This window comes from Anguilla rostrata, chromosome 10 (genome assembly GCF_018555375.3).
Source record: "Anguilla rostrata isolate EN2019 chromosome 10, ASM1855537v3, whole genome shotgun sequence".
Lineage (NCBI taxonomy): Eukaryota > Metazoa > Chordata > Actinopteri > Anguilliformes > Anguillidae > Anguilla > Anguilla rostrata.
The window spans coordinates 37283317-37301725 of NC_057942.1; the positions used below are offsets into that span (position 1 = coordinate 37283317).

Genomic DNA, 18409 nt, shown 5'->3' on the forward strand with positions numbered 1-18409 from the left:
TGTGCGTGTGCGTGTCGTGTGCGTGTGCGTGTGCGTGTGCGTGGTGTGCGGTGCGTGCGCTGCGCGTGCGCGTGCGCGTGCGCGTGCGCTTATGTGTGTGTGGGTTCTCCCTGGGTCTGTATAAAGGTGATGAATGGGCTCTGGTTCCCGGCAGTGACAGGGGAAATGAGGGAGGGGGAGCCGCAGGGAGCAGCGTTGCCATCGGAGACCAGAGCACCTGCTGCTGGTGCCCCTTTGGCAGTGCCCCGTTCTGCCATCAGGTGTGCGATACCCAGACGTGGAGGGCCGTGCCTGCCCCCTGCCTGGGGTCCCGGAGCCCCACAGCCCCACAGCCCCACGGCCCCCGGGCCCCAGAGCGGAGGTGGAGGAAGGAGAGAGACGTTTTTCGGTGATTTAAATTGAGCCCCACCGCGACGCAAAGTTGAGAGGCGAAGCTCCCAGCGGTGTGTGGGCGCCCGTAGCCAACTGCATCTTAGGAGAGAGAGAGAAAGAGAGGGAGAGAGATAGAGGAAGAGAAAGAGACAGGGGGAGAGAGAGAGAGCAGGAGAGAGAAATAGACACCGAAAGAGGGAGATAGGAAGAGAGAGCAATAGAGAGGGAGAGAGAGAGAGGGAGGGAACAGATTCAGAACAAACTGGCTGGCCTAGCTCTGCTCTCCACTTTAATCTTCGCAAACACAAAGGGCTCTAAGAGCAAAGCCAGAGAGAGACAGCGGCATCTCACAGGCTGCGATCTACAGCACGGAGAGAAGGAGGGGAGAGGGAGAGAGAGAGAGAGAGAGTGGGAAAGAGGAGGGGGGTGGTGTATTCGGAATGTGAGTGACTTAGCGAGCACGCCGTTCGCCTGTGTTTCTCCGCGATCGGGCGAGTGCCGGCAGACCTGGATCGCTCCTCTCCGCGCCCGCCAGGCGTCACCGCCTTCAAAGCCTCCCGTTCTGAAGCCGCCACCTCTGGAGAGGCCGGGGAAGAACAACAACAGCGGCCGCCGCGCACGCTCCTGATGCAACAGGCTGCCTGAGAACGCTCTCTCGCACGCTCGCTCTCTCTCTCACACACACACACTCACTCTCTCACATTCACACACACTCACACACACTCACTCACTCTCTCACACTCACACACACTCACTCACTCTCTCACACACACACACACACACTCACTCACTCACTCTCTCTCTCACACTCACTCTCTCACTCACTCTCTCACATTCACACGCACAAACTCACTGTCAGATTCACACACACTCACTCACACATTCACTCACTCACACTCACTCTCTCACTCATTCACACACACAAAATCACCATTAGATATTCACATACACTCACTCACTCATTTTCGGACATTCACACATTCATTCACTCTCTCAAACATCCACACATTCACTTACTCAGAAACACGCATTCACTCTCCCAGACATTCATACACTCACTCGCTCTCTGACTTACTCACTCACTCACTCACGCACTCGCACACTCACGCACTTGCACACTCGCTTTCTCTCCTCCGGAACTTTCTGAAAGAGAGCTGGATAAATCCCAGAGTCCTGAGAAGCTTGTAAGAGATTTGGAGAGTGAGATGACCCAGCTGATCTGAAAGCTTTGAGGAGCAGCGCTGTTACTTTTTTTTTGGGTGGGGGAGGAGTGGCGCCACCCTGGGGGACGCGGGGGGCGGAGGCCAGATGGGGAAGAAGACGTGGAGCGAGCGGAGGCAGGCGTCGAGGGGCTGCTCCACCCGGGACGACCCCCAGGGGCCGGGGCGCGGCACCACCCGAGGGCGCTTCTCCGAGTCCTGGAAGAGGCTTAGCTCCAGGCAGGGGTCCACTAAGAGATCCGGCCTGGCCTCCCAGCAGCCCCTGGTAAGCCATGGAAGAGACTCACTTCCTCTGCCGCTGCCTGCCTGGGGTGCATGGGGGAGGGGTGGGGGGTGGGGCAGCATGCGCATGTCTCTCCGCTCGCTTGTGCTAAGGTGCAGAATGTTCAGCCAAAACTTACGTCCATCTCCGCGCTGTGGAGTCGTGTTAGTTTACAGTGAAGTTCGCAGAATGCGTCTCGCGGTGGTGACATAGAACCGTGTGAACGACGAGGGGTTAAGCTGGGCTCGTTAAACGGTCACTTTTTTGATTCATCGAATCAAGTAATTGATCAACAGGTATTGTTGTATTGCTGTCAGGGAATGTGTGACTGTGCAGTTTTCTGTGAAGGCTAGCTAACACAGACGTCTTACAGATCAGAGTCTTAGTCACTGCGGTACGCGTTGATTATTTGCGATTGCGCGTGTCCCCCATTTGCATGTCTAATCCGTTTGTGGCTTAGACTGAGCCAATCCCGTGACAGCTGAGGCTATGCTAAGGGTGAGTGTGGACAGCAACTCCAGCCCATTTAGAGTAGCATAGAGACAGAAAGAGAACGAGAGCTACAGAGCGTGAAAGAGACAGCTAGGGAAAGAGTTTTAAAAAATGTCTTCTATTTTCCATTTCTGCAGAGAGTGTTGAGTTGTGTGTGTGTGTGCGTGTGTGCATGTGTGTGTGTGTGTGTGTGTGTGTGTGTGTGAGGAGAGGCAGGACTGTTAGATGCGTTTATTTTATGGGGAGATTTGTTTGGGGTGGGGTCGCTTGTCATGGTAAGGCCACATTTTTGATATTTGAATTTGAGAGATTTGAAGTTCCCCCAGTCAGGCTGTGCTCTTTATCAAGCAGCAGAGACAAAGCTGCACTTTGTACCTAAACGTGGAAATTGTGTGGTAAGAGTTCTGTGTTTAACCCAAAGATCAGGAAAATCTACCCTGAATTTGAGACCCCTTGAGGGTAGAGAGGTTGTCCATTAGCCTGAGGGAGAGGAAGGAGGGTACAGGTACCACTGACCACAATCTGAGATACAATACAGTGTGTAACCCCGAAACAAACCCACCCAAATAAACAAGATGGATGGGTTACAACTCGATGCTTCCTTTATGTTGATGCGGTGCAGGTGTACTGTAGAAAGTCTTCAAGTTAACATTGCCTAATAAATCTAACTGAATAGAGAGAGGGAGGGAGAGAGAGAGAGTGGGGGGAGAGAGGTTGAGAAAAAGAGAGAAGAGGGAGAGAGAGAGAGGAGGAAGAGGAAAGAGATGATGAAAGTAATAAAAACATGGAGAGTGCAAACAGAGATAAAGAAAATGTTGGCCAGGAGAGAAAGGGAAGAGACATACAGAGAGACCGAGGGAGAGGGGGGGGGGAGGGGGAGGATGGGGGGGTTAAACTGCGGTTCAGGTGCCAGGTGTACCGGGGGGACCGGTTGCCACGGTATCGGCCGCAGTTCGCGGCCCCCAGTGCCCCGGGGCGACTCATCGGGAGATGTGTTACATCACCGCGCTTGGCGTGTTACTCTGACACGCTCTCCTCCGTGCCATTACCGCACGCGTGCCGTGTTACAGTCCACGCTTTCCACGCGGCTGCCTCCGCTTAATTAGAAAAGAAAATGAGAAGGAGGGGGAGAAAAAAAAATTACAGAGGCCATCTGTCTCCTTTTAATTCCTTATCAGTTCGTTTCACCAGTGCCATTCCATTAGCCTAATCCTCAAAAAGTGGAGCGCCATTTACACAGACTATTCAACGGGAAGCTCGGGCAGCTCTGGGGAAGCCTTCACGCTGTCACCCTTTTTTTTGACTGTGTGTGTGTGAGACCCATCTGTTTATTTCAATTCCCTCTGTCTGTTTTGTTTTCGGTTTCATCTTTCCTAGATGCGGCGCCGCCACTGTTGTAGTCACACTCGAACGGTGATGTCATACTTCATTTTTATTACTTCCGGTGTAGGTTCTTGCTCGTTTGGTAATGGAGCATCGCGATTGGCTGATGCTCTCTCCAGGTCGAGTGACGCGGTAGGGTGTAAATCCTGGGGGGTTTTTGGTAGTGTCGGTGGCTAGAGGGAGTTTCATAAATCTCCCGTGTTCTTAAGGTCTGCTTCTGGACCGTTCTGAGGGCACACAGAGAACTTTTACGTGTATAGATTTTTCATGCAATCTAGTGCACTCAAGTGGAATCAGAAGACTTTTTTTGTCCATTATCATGTCACACGATGCAGAACTTTGCAGCGGAATCGAAAGAGGTCGGGAAAGTTCAGCTGTAACTGTTGCATCATCCAATCTGGTCTGAGTCCTTAAAATTGGGTGAAGACAGGCTGTGATTCTTCCACATGTGGGCTTTAAGCTGGTACAAGACACCCGCGTGAAATAATTTTTCTTAAAAACTGCCCAAATAACCCTGGCCGTAGATATCATGTATTTCTAGAGTCCATGCCTTCCTGGCAGCCATGGCAACGGTGACAGCCCCTGTGAGCGGGTACGGGGCATGAAGGGGGTGTGTTCTCTCACATCCTGAAACGGGTCGGATCAAATGGAATTTCAAAGTCCCGTTGAATAGAGAACCTGCAGTAACAGTCCCCAGGGTAAAGGGCGGGGCAGAGTATTGGGGGCTGGGCAGAGTAAGGGTGGCAGTGCAGTATAATGGGTAAGGAACTGGTCTTGTAACCTAAAGATCACAGGTTCGATTCCTGGGAAGGACACTGCCATTGTGCCCTTGAGCATTGATTGCTTCGGTTTGAATGGAGGCAATGTAAATGCTATGTAAAAAAATAGTTTTGTAAGTCACTCTGGATAATGCCTGGAATGTAATGGGTTCATAATCAATAGCTGTTGATTCGATGGGGTCCTGCTCGATTGTTTGATTCATTTTTCAGACATGTTCGGACACACAGCTACAACATTCAGCCTCCTAGCACAGACTTCTTAATGGTTGCAGTTACAGTATTTCAGATAACAGTATCATATCAATGGGCTACGCCAGAATTCTGCTAGCCATACGTAGCTAGCCCAGAACATACTGATTGATATTTGTGTGTGTGTGTGTGTGTGTGTGTGTCTGTGTATACATGTGCAATAGGGGTCAAAAAGACAAAAGGGAGAGTCTTCGAGAAAGGGAGAGAGAAAGCGAGAGATTTGAAACGTCTCAGCTTTCATACGCGGCTTCGTACACTAATAGCTCATTAAGGTCCTTGGAATGTAATTTGGCACCTCTGTGTGATTCATTATAATGAAAATGAAAAGGATCAACTGTTTGCAGTAAGCTTTTCTCAAAGGTTTTTTTTTTTTGATAGGGGCCAAATTAAAGGTCATTATCTGGAAAAATGTGGGGATAATTCTTAGTTTAGTTTATGTTTCTATTCTCCCATGAGTCAGATTCTATAAATGTATCGCTAAAGGTGAGGGAAGGGGGGGTAGTCTGTATTTATATGTTTTTTCCATTGTATTTCATTTATCCATTCCAGTATAGAAAATTTAGATTTGTTTCACAGACATGAAATACCAAGTTTTCACTCATTCAAAACAAAAATTTGCCTCAGTATTGTGTGGTTTTTTCATTCAGCTTTGTGTCATACAAGTGAACACGTATGAAATCACATTTATCATTATGAATCTTAATGTCAGATGGAAATGGTTGCCATAGAAGCCACTCGGACTGTTAATTTGGTGTTTCAGAGCTCAGGCACAGGGTCTCAGATTCCTGACTGTGAGTGACGGGTTCCATGTTGAAGACTCTCATGCTGTGGCTTGATGTTAACAAGACCAGTAACAATAAAATAAATATATATATAAAAATTCCCATGATGTGAATTAATATTTACAAAACAATAAAATAAATTCATATATATGTGTATATACATATACATACATAAAATATATAAAATGTAAAAATATGTCATTTCAAAGTATAATATTTCAGTTGGGGAAACCATGAGAACCTAGCTGAAAGGCAATTCAAGGTAGAAGTTTGAAAGGGAACTAGCAAAAAAGAAAACTGACCAAGCTCAGAGTACCTTGTTTCTTGCAAAGCCAAATCATTTACCAGTGTCTACCAAAAGACTGCTTGAATTGATGACGTCATTGGGACATAACTCCTCCCCTTGTTATCATCGCTGAAGTGCATGGAGGTGTCGTCTGAATTGGTGTATCCTGGTGTTTTTGCTCGTTAGGTTTCTGAAGTCACGGCACCATCATTATTCAGACTAGTCTCGGCCTGAGAGGGTAGGTCAAACTGTCAGCACACCAGTTGGTCTGAGTGCGTATTCGTAGATGTGTTTCCTCCAATTATCCTGGCTAAACTAGATAATTATCTGCACCACTGACGGCAGTAGATTAGATCAGTGACGTGCTTTGCACTGGGGCAGGGGAGCAGTGACTCATGCCGGTAGCTCTCGGAGAGCCCCTAACTTGACAAGGGAGGGCGAATTTGCAGTGGGCGGGGCGGGACTGGACTGACCTCACCTGGGTCACATGACCGACTCTCCTGACTCCCCCACGAGGACGGTGCGGTGCGCAGGCCGTCGGCACTCGAAGCCTAAGATCTCCTGCTCCTCGGGTGGTGGACTGCACAGCGAAAGGAAGTGGTGGAGAACGAGCACGCTTATTCACTCTCCACCAGATTTATTGAGGGAGACGCAACGATAAGGCCTGAAAATTTGGCTGCAGGGTCCGAATATGACTGGGAATTCCGAATGTATGTTGGCAATTCCAAATATGTGTATTGCTTTCTCCACATACAGAGAAGAAGCAATGCTTAGGCATTTTCTACTTGGCTAGTCATACCCGCACAGAAGCGGCAAGCATGTCATGTACATATATATAGAAAAGAGATTTCACAGGACTCACGGTTTTTAGCCACCCAGTTAACCCTGCCCACTGAAAACCTGCCGTTTGGCCAAGAGGGAAAACAAGCCAATTTTGCCACAAGCTTTTATACCTTTTTTTTTTTTTTTGCAAGAACCATTTAAAAATATCCCTCTACCATTTGTGAATGGGGAAAAAAGTATTAAAAAAACACATCAGCAAAGAATTCACAGACTTCAGGTTCCTGGACCTTTAGCTGTGTAGCCTGCTCTGACAGTGCTATAGACTCGCGACATGATTGACAGGCTGAGAGCTGTCCTGGTTGGTTGTTAAGATTCAGGCACTGTGAAATTTAGAGTGGCTGATTTCAATGTCTGGGGCAGCTAGAGAGACTGGATTTTTTTCTTAGATCTTATAATTAATTGGTATCTCTTGGAATTTGAAGGAAATTTAATCAAATATGAATAAAAGTGTTCTTAAAAACTTACATACTGGACTTATAATGACAGGTACTATGTCATGGTAATGATACTGTCATTTATATGTCATGACAACCGCTGTCAAATAAAGTCTTACTGATTGAAGTTGGTTTAACTAATAGTAGGTGAAAATGCATGCATTATTATTCACTCAGATTTGCATATTATCTTAACAATAAATTATTATAACTTACATAACAATATATAACAATAAAAGAGAAATGCTATAAAGCCATGAGAAACCAGCTAGGACAAACTGCACTTTTTACAGTATGTTGCAGTGTTACAAGGGCGAGGTGAATTACCAATGTTTTAGCAACTTTTAAAAAAAAGTTTTTATTTCATTTAACTTTTTTAACACCCTCCAAATAGCACTTTCCCGCTACGTTGTAAACAAGTCCAGATCAGAGTTTGTTTTTCTGCAGGGAAATTAGTCGCATTTCCCCCCACGCAGAGTAAATTGTACTCCTTCTCAGGTATAATCTGACACATTAATCTTTACCAAAAAAAGTATTACAGGGAACAAACAAGGAGAGAGAAAAAAAACAACCATTCTGATCGAATTTGCATCAGGGTCTGGGAATATATTGAATTTGGCAGCATTCAGCATCTATCTCCAAGGAAACCTTGAAGCAGCAAAGATCCCCCCCCCCACCCAGAATAAATGGTCGTTTGTAAGCAGTTATCCCAGTAACCAGAGGATGACAGCAATAAAAAGAATATTTGAAGATGGGGTGGGGGGTTTAGGGGGGTGGCGTGGGGGTTGGTTTGTCGATCCCGGCGAAGGCGCACTCTTCAGTTTTGCCAGCCGCGGCTCCGCAGACGGGATCGAGCCTGTTCGATTTCACACTCGGGGAGACAGGCGGGCGGGGCGGGGCATCGCAGAAGCGCAAACGCTGCTTAATGAGCCGAGCTCTCCACACCTCGTCCGCGAGCGAGCCAACACAGCTATGCTCAAACGCCGCAACCGTTTTATCAACAGAAAAGCCTCTCTGTTACCGCACCGCATGATTTTAACTGGCACCCTTGGCAACAGTTACTTGGATACAGAATTAGTTATTTATCCAATACATGTTTTTTTTTTTTTTTTTGTTATTGACATGACAACAGTGGGAAGTGTTAAGATTATATCGCTATCTAAAGCAACTGGATATTTCTGGCTGCTGGAACAGTAATTTGCCCAAAGGGATTTTGTAAATGGGACTCCAGCCTGTTCAGTTTTTTTTTTTTAAAGACAAATCCAGTATAGCTTTTTGAATTAGCCACTGAAACCTAAATAGGTCAATGGTCATTCCATTTAGCTTGACTCTGAATCATTTCAAAAATACTTTCCATACTCTAGAATATTCACTGCTTTACAGAGTGGACACACACACACACACACACACACACAAGCTGCCTCTTTCAGTGCGCGTCTCGCTGTAAAATATATCATTCCTTGGAGAAGACCTTGGAGAAGATTTTTGAATGCACACCTTATTGCTCTTAGCGTTGCTTATTGCTGCTTAGAGAAGCAACTCCATGGAGTATGCGAGATGGACAGCTGCTCCTCCAGGAGGTTTTAAGGGGTTGTGGAGTTGGGGCCAGTGTTTCTCTTGTGCTGTAGATGATTAAGGGGAATAGAATACACTCTGCTCTGTGCCTTTCTGGCTCACTTCTGTGCAAGCTGCACAACTCTTTCCCCTGCAGACCAAATGTCTCTCTCTCTCTTTTTGTTTGATCCTGTTATGCATCTTCTCATCTCTCTCTCTCTCGCAAAAAACTATTATTTGGTCGTCTTTTCTTGTGAGAAAATCATCATGTGTCTGTGGAAACAAATGAGCCCTTTCATTGTCAGAATTGCTGGAGATTGTCTTGCCTGTATGAAGTCGCTATCTCCATCCTTTGGGTGTAAAGTAGTGTAAAGTGTGAAGTAGTCCCCTGAAGCTCAGTTACACGCCTGAGGCCTGAACACAATGCATTTGAAAGCGGACAGTCTCTTGGCCTTGGCTTCAACTTCGTATCCATCCAGCACATCCACAAAACGGAATTTGGGGGGGGGGGGGGGGAGGTTGTGGGCCCTCACTTGTGCAGAGTTGCCAAAAAACCAGATTACAATTTTTGTGGTTTACTGAAGGTGACTGGAAATTTTTAGTACACCTGGAAGTTTGAACTCATCCAAGAGGAGGGAAACCAAGATGGCTGCCCGAGATGGCTTGGGGAGCGATTGCCTGGTCTCGCCTGCGCATTGACCACATGCTGTTGCATGTACCTGTCAGTGGGGAAATCTCAGGGAAGGTATTCTGTCAGGATGTAGACTGGGGGCTTAAAATGAGGAACATGTACCCAGAATGCACCCGTTTGAGTTTGCTGGTTTGCGGGATGGAGTTAGTGGATCTGTGTGGAGCTTTGTGTGGAGATGGGGCATGTTCTGATCCCTGGGGTAGGTTTCAGCGGATAGACCTCTGCGGCTATAATGAACAGGTGACACATGGGATTGGTAATCCGCTTCAGGATTTGGCGGATGGTGTGATCCTCTGTCACTGATCCGTTACCTTTTCATGTCTCCCTCTTTCCTTTCTGTCAGTTTTTTTCTGACCTTCTCTCTTTTTCCCTCCGTGCTGTCACCATCTCTCCTTTCTCATTTTGTCCCTTTCATCACCATCTCTCATTCTTTCTCTATCTCTCTCTGTCACCAAATGCCATTTCTTTTTATGCTTTTTTAAACGTTTTGACCTCAGTCCATTTCACATTAAGTGATCTGCAAGTTATTTTTTTGGCTCCTAGTTGGCACAATGGTGCAGGCCATTCTTGGGTTTTAGACAGAGTCTGGAGAGTGAGTTGCTTTGTTAAAATGTACCAGGTTGTGCCTGGATTTATAATAGCATTTAGATTGGCTCTGTGGTCCACACGTCACAATCAGGAGGTCTAATGGTCCAAAATGGGATTAAAGCATTAGTTGGGAGGCCTTTCGGTTGCTGGAGATCTGAGAGAATTTCCCTTTTATTTTCAGTGCGGAAGAGGATTATGACAGAGTGGCAGCCTTACCCTTGGTGCCGTGGCAACCGTGGTCTGTGGTTCGCAACCCACCTATGGTTGTGTTTTAACTGCAGGGGCGGGCGTGTTGTGTATTCGTTTGTTTGCTTGCTTGTTCCCGTGTTGGATTTCTTCCGATTCCAAATTGTTCTTCAAAGTCCACTCAAGGGTAAGCTCTTGACAGGACGGTGTGGATTCATGAACTCCTAAAAACGAGCGGAGCCTATGCATCATCGATGACTCGCGGGCTCACACTGACCAGTGGCTCAAAATAAAGAACACGGCATTATGATTGGCTCGAGCAAGTCAGTGATTGACAGCACTGGTGTTCATGAACCTTCACACTTTTTACCCTTACAGCAGGAGGAGGAGGAGGAGGGGGGTGTGGTGGCCTTCTCCTTTTTCCCGTGCCAGTGCTCACTGAGCGAAACTCAGCCACCCCTCTCCCCCCCCCCCGTCTCCTTTCTGCTGTTTCAGAATGGGGCTGTTTACTGTTTTCTGTGTCACTGCTGTGCGCTGGTGCATAGTAATTAGCCTTGGCCTCTTTTTTTATCCGCCAGACCCTTTCACAGAGAATCTCAGGGTGCATGCGGAATGAGGAACCCCGCGTTGTTCTACAGCGTCCGCAATGGCGACGGCTGCGGCCGTGGCGGGGGAAATTGTAACGGGCCCCAATCGCATCCAGCCTTCTTCCCTGCGACTTACAGTCTTCCTCATTAGCAATTCAACCATGTTCAGTTCTTAGACCACTTTTTTTTTTTATCCTTCTTCTTCTTCTCCTTCTTCCTATCCTCACATATATAACTCTGATATTAATTCTGACTGACAAGGATAAGGGCTAAAGCCTCCTCACCTGCAAGCCCCAGGAGGGATTTTATTTTTGAAGTGGAGGGGCGGGGGGGGGTATTAAAATGAGTCTGATTGCAAGAGCACGATCCTTGTGGCTCGCAGAATGTTGCAGACGTGAACGTCGGCTAATGGTAGGGACACTTGTACATGGATTTCATCATTATTTGTTAAGTGTGGGAATTTAATGATTTGCATGCGATTTGGTGATTTTTAACCCAGGTATTGGGTACTGGTATTTCCAGGGATTGCAACACCTAATTGAATTTGCCTGTCAATGCAGCATAGCCCCAGAATAGGTGAGGCTATTGTGAGCTTGTCAGTCATTGACTGAATTCGACCAATCAAAAGACTTCTGCTCTTCATATGATGTGAAGTCACTGTGTCACTGGAGGCATGTGGTTGCTCCGCCCACTTTTGGGTATCACTGAAGCCTCACTCTCTCTCTCCAGTACGTATCACTATTGCATTTTGCTCGTTTTTGTTTCAGCATTTTCTTCGAAGTGAACCCCCTTGTCCCCGCCAAAAATTCTGCAAGCATACACGCGCGAATGAACAGGCACGTGCACATGCATGCACACACACACACACACACACACACACACACACGCTCGCGCGCCTCTGCCTCTTCGTCTCCAGCTTGTCGTTTGAGCAGAGGACGTATATCCGAGGGGCTCTGGCAGCTCCCGGAGGTGTGGGTGGCAGGAATATTTCTTGCGGAGTTCAGAGTTTTTACACCATCTTCCTACACCGCGAGCGTCCATTGTTATTTCAGACACCGCCATTGTCTTCTCTTTGCGGTTTCGTGTGCGTTTGGTGGTTGTTGTTGTTGTTGCCTCCACGGTGGAGCTGTCTGCCCAGGGAGTTATTCTCTGTTTCACACACAGTGCGGCCCCCCCTCTGTGCCAAGCTGAAATGTAAAAACAATCTCTCCGCTAGTAATGAGGGTTCTGATGTGGCATGTCTGTATGCATGGTAATCTCTGTTTCACCAATGCTGTGTCAGACATTAAAAGCTAGTCTTGACTGTGTTTTCTGGGCTCGCTGTTCATGACACATTGCTAATTACTGAGGCAAAAAAAAAAAAGATCACACTCCAAACCTGGATTAGGAAGCTGAGATTTACTGGCTAGAACATTGCAAATGCAGTGATAATGCTATGCAGGGGTAACCAGGGGATTGATATAACAGATGCCCTGTGCAAAATTTGACAACAAAAATCAATATATTTATGTAAATGTATTCAACTGCACGTTCAATTTACCTGGGAGTGTTGGAAATAGAAATGCAATTAGGGGTGAGGCAAAGGTTCACCTGAGACTTACAATAGCTGATATGGGATTCATGTTCTGTGCAGAGTTTGATTAAACCACTGCGTTGTCAAGAGGCATCTTCACGTACAAATTCTATCTCAAGATGATTGTCCCGAGATCGATGACGACTCCGCAGGTGTTGCGCTATGGCACATGGTACATGAGAGTCCTTGATCCAGAAAATTGTAACATTCAGTCAGTAGTCATTTATATGCACTGTTGACACAAGGGGGCTAACATTAAGCTACATGTTGGTTATCAGAGAAGTTTCAAACAGTGGTGATTCGGACTCTCTTTTCCCCTCTGTGAGCGTGGCAAGATTTCATCTGAGTTTGATCCCAGAACCTTGCATACTGTTTTTATTCCGGTCCTTGAGTATTAAGCAATCTGCTCTGAAGTGTGACAGTGGCATTAGCCCGAATATTGCCCCGTACACCGATGCCACCGAAGCAGTTGGCATCTCTGGAAGCTGCTCTGGTGAGTGTGTTTGCACTGACGTTATCAATGAACTAATGCACCCCCCCCCCCCCCCCTTCGGTAGCAGAAATGTTTGTTGCCATTAGTGGCATTATTTAAGACAAACGTATCAGGGTTTTTTTTCTTCTTCTTTCAACACGGGATTCTATGGATGTAAATTCCGGGGTTACTATAGCTACGTTCTGGGCTTCAGGAGCATTAAGACGGGAATTTTAAGTGTTACGAGCCAGCTTGGCTTTAAGTGCGGCGCTGATGTTGATCGTGGAGGGACGTATTTGCAAGTCGTAAAAAATAGAAGGGGGGCGGAGCGGGGGGGCGGGGGGGATACTATTGCTTGAAGAGAGAACAGGCTTTGGCCTGCTTGCTTTGTTGCAGTTCACAGTTCCCTCTGACGGGGAGACATAGCTCAGGAGGTAAGAGTGTGGTTGTCTGCCGGTTCGATCCCCGCCCTGGGCGTGTCGAAGTGTCCCTGACAAAGACACATAACCCCTAACTGCTCTGGTGAATGAGAGGCATCAATTGTAAAGCGCTTTGGATAAAAGCGCTTTATAAATGCAGTCCATTTACCATTTGGGCGGCACTAATATCATGAGGGCCCCCACAGAACACATAGGACGTTTACCATAAACGAACCGCGTTTAACTAGACGGTACTTTTTCCAAGCCCCTGATCTGGAAAAGAAGTTAAAACTTTCTTCCCTCCTTGACTCTCCTTTTGAGTGAAGACAAAACGGGGAACAGGTGTCGCAGGTCTAGAGAATATTCATAACCGGCGCCAAAGGAATTTACTCTACACAATTTCCTAGATGTCTTCGATGGGGGGAGGTGGAGAAAAAAAGAGGGATGATGTGAGCGTTGTTCTTTTATTTGAAAAGCAGTCCACAAGGAGGGTTCTTAGAAACGTTGGCATGTTTCCGAGACGGGCTTGGAGCTCGTCTCTCCAGAAGGGGACGAACGGACAGCTCTGTGACGAGCGGGCGTGGTCCTTCAGCTTTGCGTTGGTTCTCTTCCTCGTGAGTCCCGCCTGTCTCTGAAACACACGCTTGGTTGCGTTGCCTAGAAATACCTCTCCTCCTCGCCCTCTCTATATATCACTCATTCTTTCATTCTCCCCTTCCCTCTCTCCCTTGTTTGGTTTTTATGGCCCGTAGTAAGTCCATTCTGTATGCCGTAAACCCCCGTGTTCAGCAGTGATTGATCCTGCTAGTGCCATTAGCTTACGAAAGGTTCGGCTAGCACAGCGGGTGATTTTTAAATAGAGCCGTTACGCGAAACTTTCAGAGCTGTCGCTAGTCCCGCTGAGGAGAGTAATTGACTGGGCTTATCTGTAAAACACCCTCCCTCCGGTTCCATATTAATGAGGAGCAGGTCGTTTAATAAATAGAATGTAATTGGAATGTTGTAAGTGGTTGTATTGAAGGTCTTCGGTCTGTGATGGAAGATGGCTAGGGTCCCCATTGGGAGAGTTTAGAATGCACAGGTTTTCGTCCAGACCCAATTAAGCTGTAATGTTTTATTAAGATTATGTCCTGTTTTAATTTAAAATGGATGGTAAGACTTCTGTCTCCCAGAATGCAATGCAAATCAGGTCGTGACCCTTTTTTTCCCTTTTAATGTGTGGCTGAAAATCTGCTAAAATTGATGTAGAGCCAGTTTCTATGTTATGTAACAGTCATCTGTACGATCCGTAAACGATGAAGGTTTATTTTAAAGAGGCAGTAACAGTGTGATTCACAGAAGTCATTTTACTGAAGGAAGGAGATTGAGCACTGGATTGTGGGCTTTGAATGCTACTAGTTCTAGTACTAGTACTAGTACTACTACTATGTATAGAGGGCACTAAACCTGCTTTCTGAATAAGAGGAAGTAACCATATAAATACATACAGTACACAGTTAGAAACCTTTAAAAGTTAAAAAGCAAGCAAGTATTTATAAGCAGGAGGTTTAAACGTCTTAGGAGTTGCTTAGACGTCTGTGAATTTTTGTTTTGTTTTCAACCCTCGGATAATCTGCTGCATTTATTCGACGCCTGTTTCAGAACTGTTCTGGGCCTACACTCTCTTTTGCTTTGTAGTTTTTCTTTTTGTAGTTGTTTTCACGCAGACGGGGGAATAGATCAAATAAAACGTCTGATGCCCGGCTGTAGAACAGCAAGAACAAAAATGAATTCATTTAGTGTCCAATTAGGCTTAGGCTGGAACCTGTGCCCACAGGAAATACAACATTTCAAGAAGGGCAAAGTTTTTGAGCAGGCATATTCAGTAAAGGTTTATTAGTCAGTGTTACAGACAGCGCAGGTGATGGAAACAGGGGTATGTCTGTGCTAGCGTGCGCTAGCATGACGCAGGTCCTCGAGCCGCAGGGCTTACTGTCTGCCTCATTATTAAATGTTAGGTCAAGCGTAACCGGAATGCCATCTACTGGAGCAGACATTAAAGAAAAAAAACTTAACGGCTCAATTTGCCGTTTCGCTATTAGCCTTTGGGGAAGAGGGAGGGGGGGGGTGAACAGTGAAGTGGCAGTCCGCCCCGCGCAGACAGGTTCGGTGATCGACCCCCCCACCCCCCGTGCGCCCCCCCGCACCCCCCCGCCGCGCCAGATGACGGGTGACATTCTCCCGCGCGATAAGCTCCCTCGCTTCCGCTCCGCTTTCGCAGCTTCGCCCGACCGGGTGTCACCCGCCGGTCTGCGACAGATGCCGCCACGGCAACAGCAGCGATGGATCAGCGCGGCTTTCTTCTCTCCCTCCCCCTCCTCCCTCCCTCCCTCTCTCCCTCTTTCCTTTTTTCGAATAGCGCTGCTTCTCACCCGTAGCAAACCCATTACAGACGAAGGGAGCCTTTAAAAACTAAAAAAAAAAATAATAATAAAGAGACACAACGAAGCTAAATTAATTAACTTCTCTGTTCTCCTGGGTCCAGACAAAGAAATGCCGGTAAAAACCGTAAACGCCCCTCTGGCGCCACCCCAGCAAGATGAGGGAGCGGTAGCGAGATGAGGAGCAGAGCGGGGGGAGAGGGGGGGGGAACTCCTGCCATCAGGAGTAAATGTCACATTAATTTGCGGGTTTCTCCGGGGCCAAGCGCGCGTTAATTAAGGACGCTCCCCGGTTCCCGCCGTTCCTCTTACCTCTTCACGTGTGTAGACTGCTCATTTTTCAGAGGAATAAGGCATCGCAGCTCAAATACAAAGGTTTCAAACCTGCATATACACTACAGCACTACTGCAACATGGAATCCCTTATTAGTCTGACAGGCCTCAATTCATACTTTCCTGCTTATCCAAAATTCCAGTGGCGTCCAAACTATTTTCCCACAAACCTCCTATCTCTGAAAATTATACAAAAAAATGGAATTCTCAATAAGCAAAAAAACTGCTTCTATTTTTCCATTTACATATATGCATTATGATTTCATCATTTTTTTTAATGTTGGTTTTTAACCAACTTTTGTTGCTGTTAAATTATGATATGAAGCTTTGATTGTACATAGAGCCTGCTGAGAACTTTCAATGTGTTAAACACCAGAATGACCAAAAAAAATGGAGATACAGAGTCTATTCTGGGCACAGTTGTGTACTGTGGTAAAAGGCCTCTGTTTGTACTGGTTTTATGTGTAGATATTCAGTTTACCTCCATTTCCCCTGTTAGTGATAAAATGCAGCTGTTGGTGCTAGTTCTTGGCCTTGTAAACAGGCAGCTAAGATCAGACGCGAATGCTGTGTTTGAAATGGATTCTCAGTTGTAGCAGTTTGTAAAGTGCCCTGCGTTTCTCTTCTCTTGCAATGAAGTCAGCTTTGACTCAATTAAGACTCACGAGCTGGTGCATTATTCAAAAAAACAATTAGGTAGTTCTGTTGATACACAGGGCCCCTGTGTTTCACTTGTTATGCATGAAGGATTTTAGTTTCTGCGGAGTTATTTTTTTCTTTCTTTCTTTAAACTTGATTTGTTGTACAGGGTGGAATGCTTTAGGTCCAACACCCACTGTTCACTGCTGGCCCTATGGATTTGTTTTATTCTTGTTGCAGTCTGACTCATTGGACTTATTAATAAATAAAGAACAGATGTGTTTACTAATTCAGTGGCTCCTCTACTTGCATTGTTCGAGTTTGAAATATTAGAAATATAAACTCTACTGTAACTGAGTTAGTGGCAGGCCAGATTAGTCTGCATTTGGCGTATTTGACATGGTTTAGCATTGTCATCTTGGTTAGCATAGTGCTATGGATTAGCATATGTCGACTATATGTCTTTTCATTTAACAGGGCTGGACCAAGCAGCCAAAACTGGGCTTCCTTTTTGAAGTTCACTTCCTGGTCTTGATGAGAGATGTTGCTCACTAGCGCCAGTGTGGTTGGCTCCTGTATAAGTGTTTTAGCTACTTGTTTCAATGTAAGTTTCAATGTAAATGGTAATAATATGGGCAAAATATAAAGACAGTAATTTTCCCACAAGAAAATGTAGTCACAGTAGGTGTTTTTCTTTTGTCTAATGTCTCCCCATGTGCCGATTTGTTAAGTTATTGTGTTATTTGGACCAGGCTAATATTTTATGGATGAATCAGGGGCAGTTTGTATCACTGCCAAGTCACTGATTCTCACGTACTTAGTGAACAAACTGTGTCCATACAAGTGTCCTGCTTTTGCGTACTTTGCAGGCTCTGGCTCAGGTTTTTGTAGCATGGTAGCACCCACAAACTGCACTTCCCGGGCTTCTGCTGTGGTTTACTCTGGTGCTATCGTCTAGCGCCGCTACATCTAATCACCCCAAGATTACGATCCCAGAAGGAAATGAAAAATAAAAGAAGAGAGGACACAACTGAATGGTGTGAGGTGCCCAGAAGTTGCAGAACAGAGAGGTCTGGCCGGTCTCTGCCAATTCGCTTGTGCACAAGCAGCCATTGCATAGATCTTTTTACCGCACAGTCCACCATTGAGCTGCGCGGTCATTGAGGTGTCTGCATACCTATCCTGAGCTGCTAGGCCAGGCAGGAAGAGGCCAATTAGTTTGCTATCGCATGAAGGTACAGTACTAGGGCAGTACCGCTAATGGGAGCTCTCCCTGCTTGGCATCACTAAGCCAGTGATGCACCGCCTTGCTTAGCTGCTGACCCCAGCGAGCACTGGCATAGCCACGATTAAGCACCACGCAGGGGGGCTCGTCCAACACTGGAAACAAGCGTCTTAGCAGGATTAGCCACCGTGGCGTCATCTGAGTGCCACGGCACCGTTTGAGAAAACAAAAGAACTTTATCCCCTGTCATCATTGTTTTTGACCTTTTATTATATATATTTTTTGAGTTGTTCACATTGTGTTTAACAGTGCAATTTGACTGACTCGATGAACCTTTAGCAGTGACCTTTGAGGGCATCAGCCCAGAGTATTATTTCATCAAAATGTCAACGAACCAAGAAATCCCTGTGCTGTAAGATCTAGAGAAAAGCTTCCTACTGCAAGTGTTTCACTTAATTGCGTATTTTCTTCTACGTGTCTTTATAAAGCACGATACAAATGAATTTAATATAATTGTTTTGGCTTATTTGCGCACACACACACACTCACATACGGAGTTCTGATGGGTTCTCTGTGAAAGTGATGCTTTTTTTCCCCTCTTACCCGGAAGAGTTTTCATT

The 18409-nt window shown here is 46.3% G+C and overlaps 1 protein-coding gene across 1 annotated transcript in view; it reads left to right on the forward strand.

Annotated features, from left to right (window-relative positions):
* The first annotated feature begins 1665 nt into the window (after positions 1 to 1665).
* Positions 1666 to 18409, forward strand: part of trpm3 (transient receptor potential cation channel, subfamily M, member 3) — a 161873-nt gene continuing 145129 nt past the window's right edge. Inside the window, exon 1 of the mRNA XM_064353222.1 lies at positions 1666 to 1857. Coding sequence (XP_064209292.1) covers positions 1681 to 1857 — 177 coding nt within the window. The 5' untranslated portion in view covers positions 1666 to 1680. The remainder of the gene's footprint in view (positions 1858 to 18409) is intronic.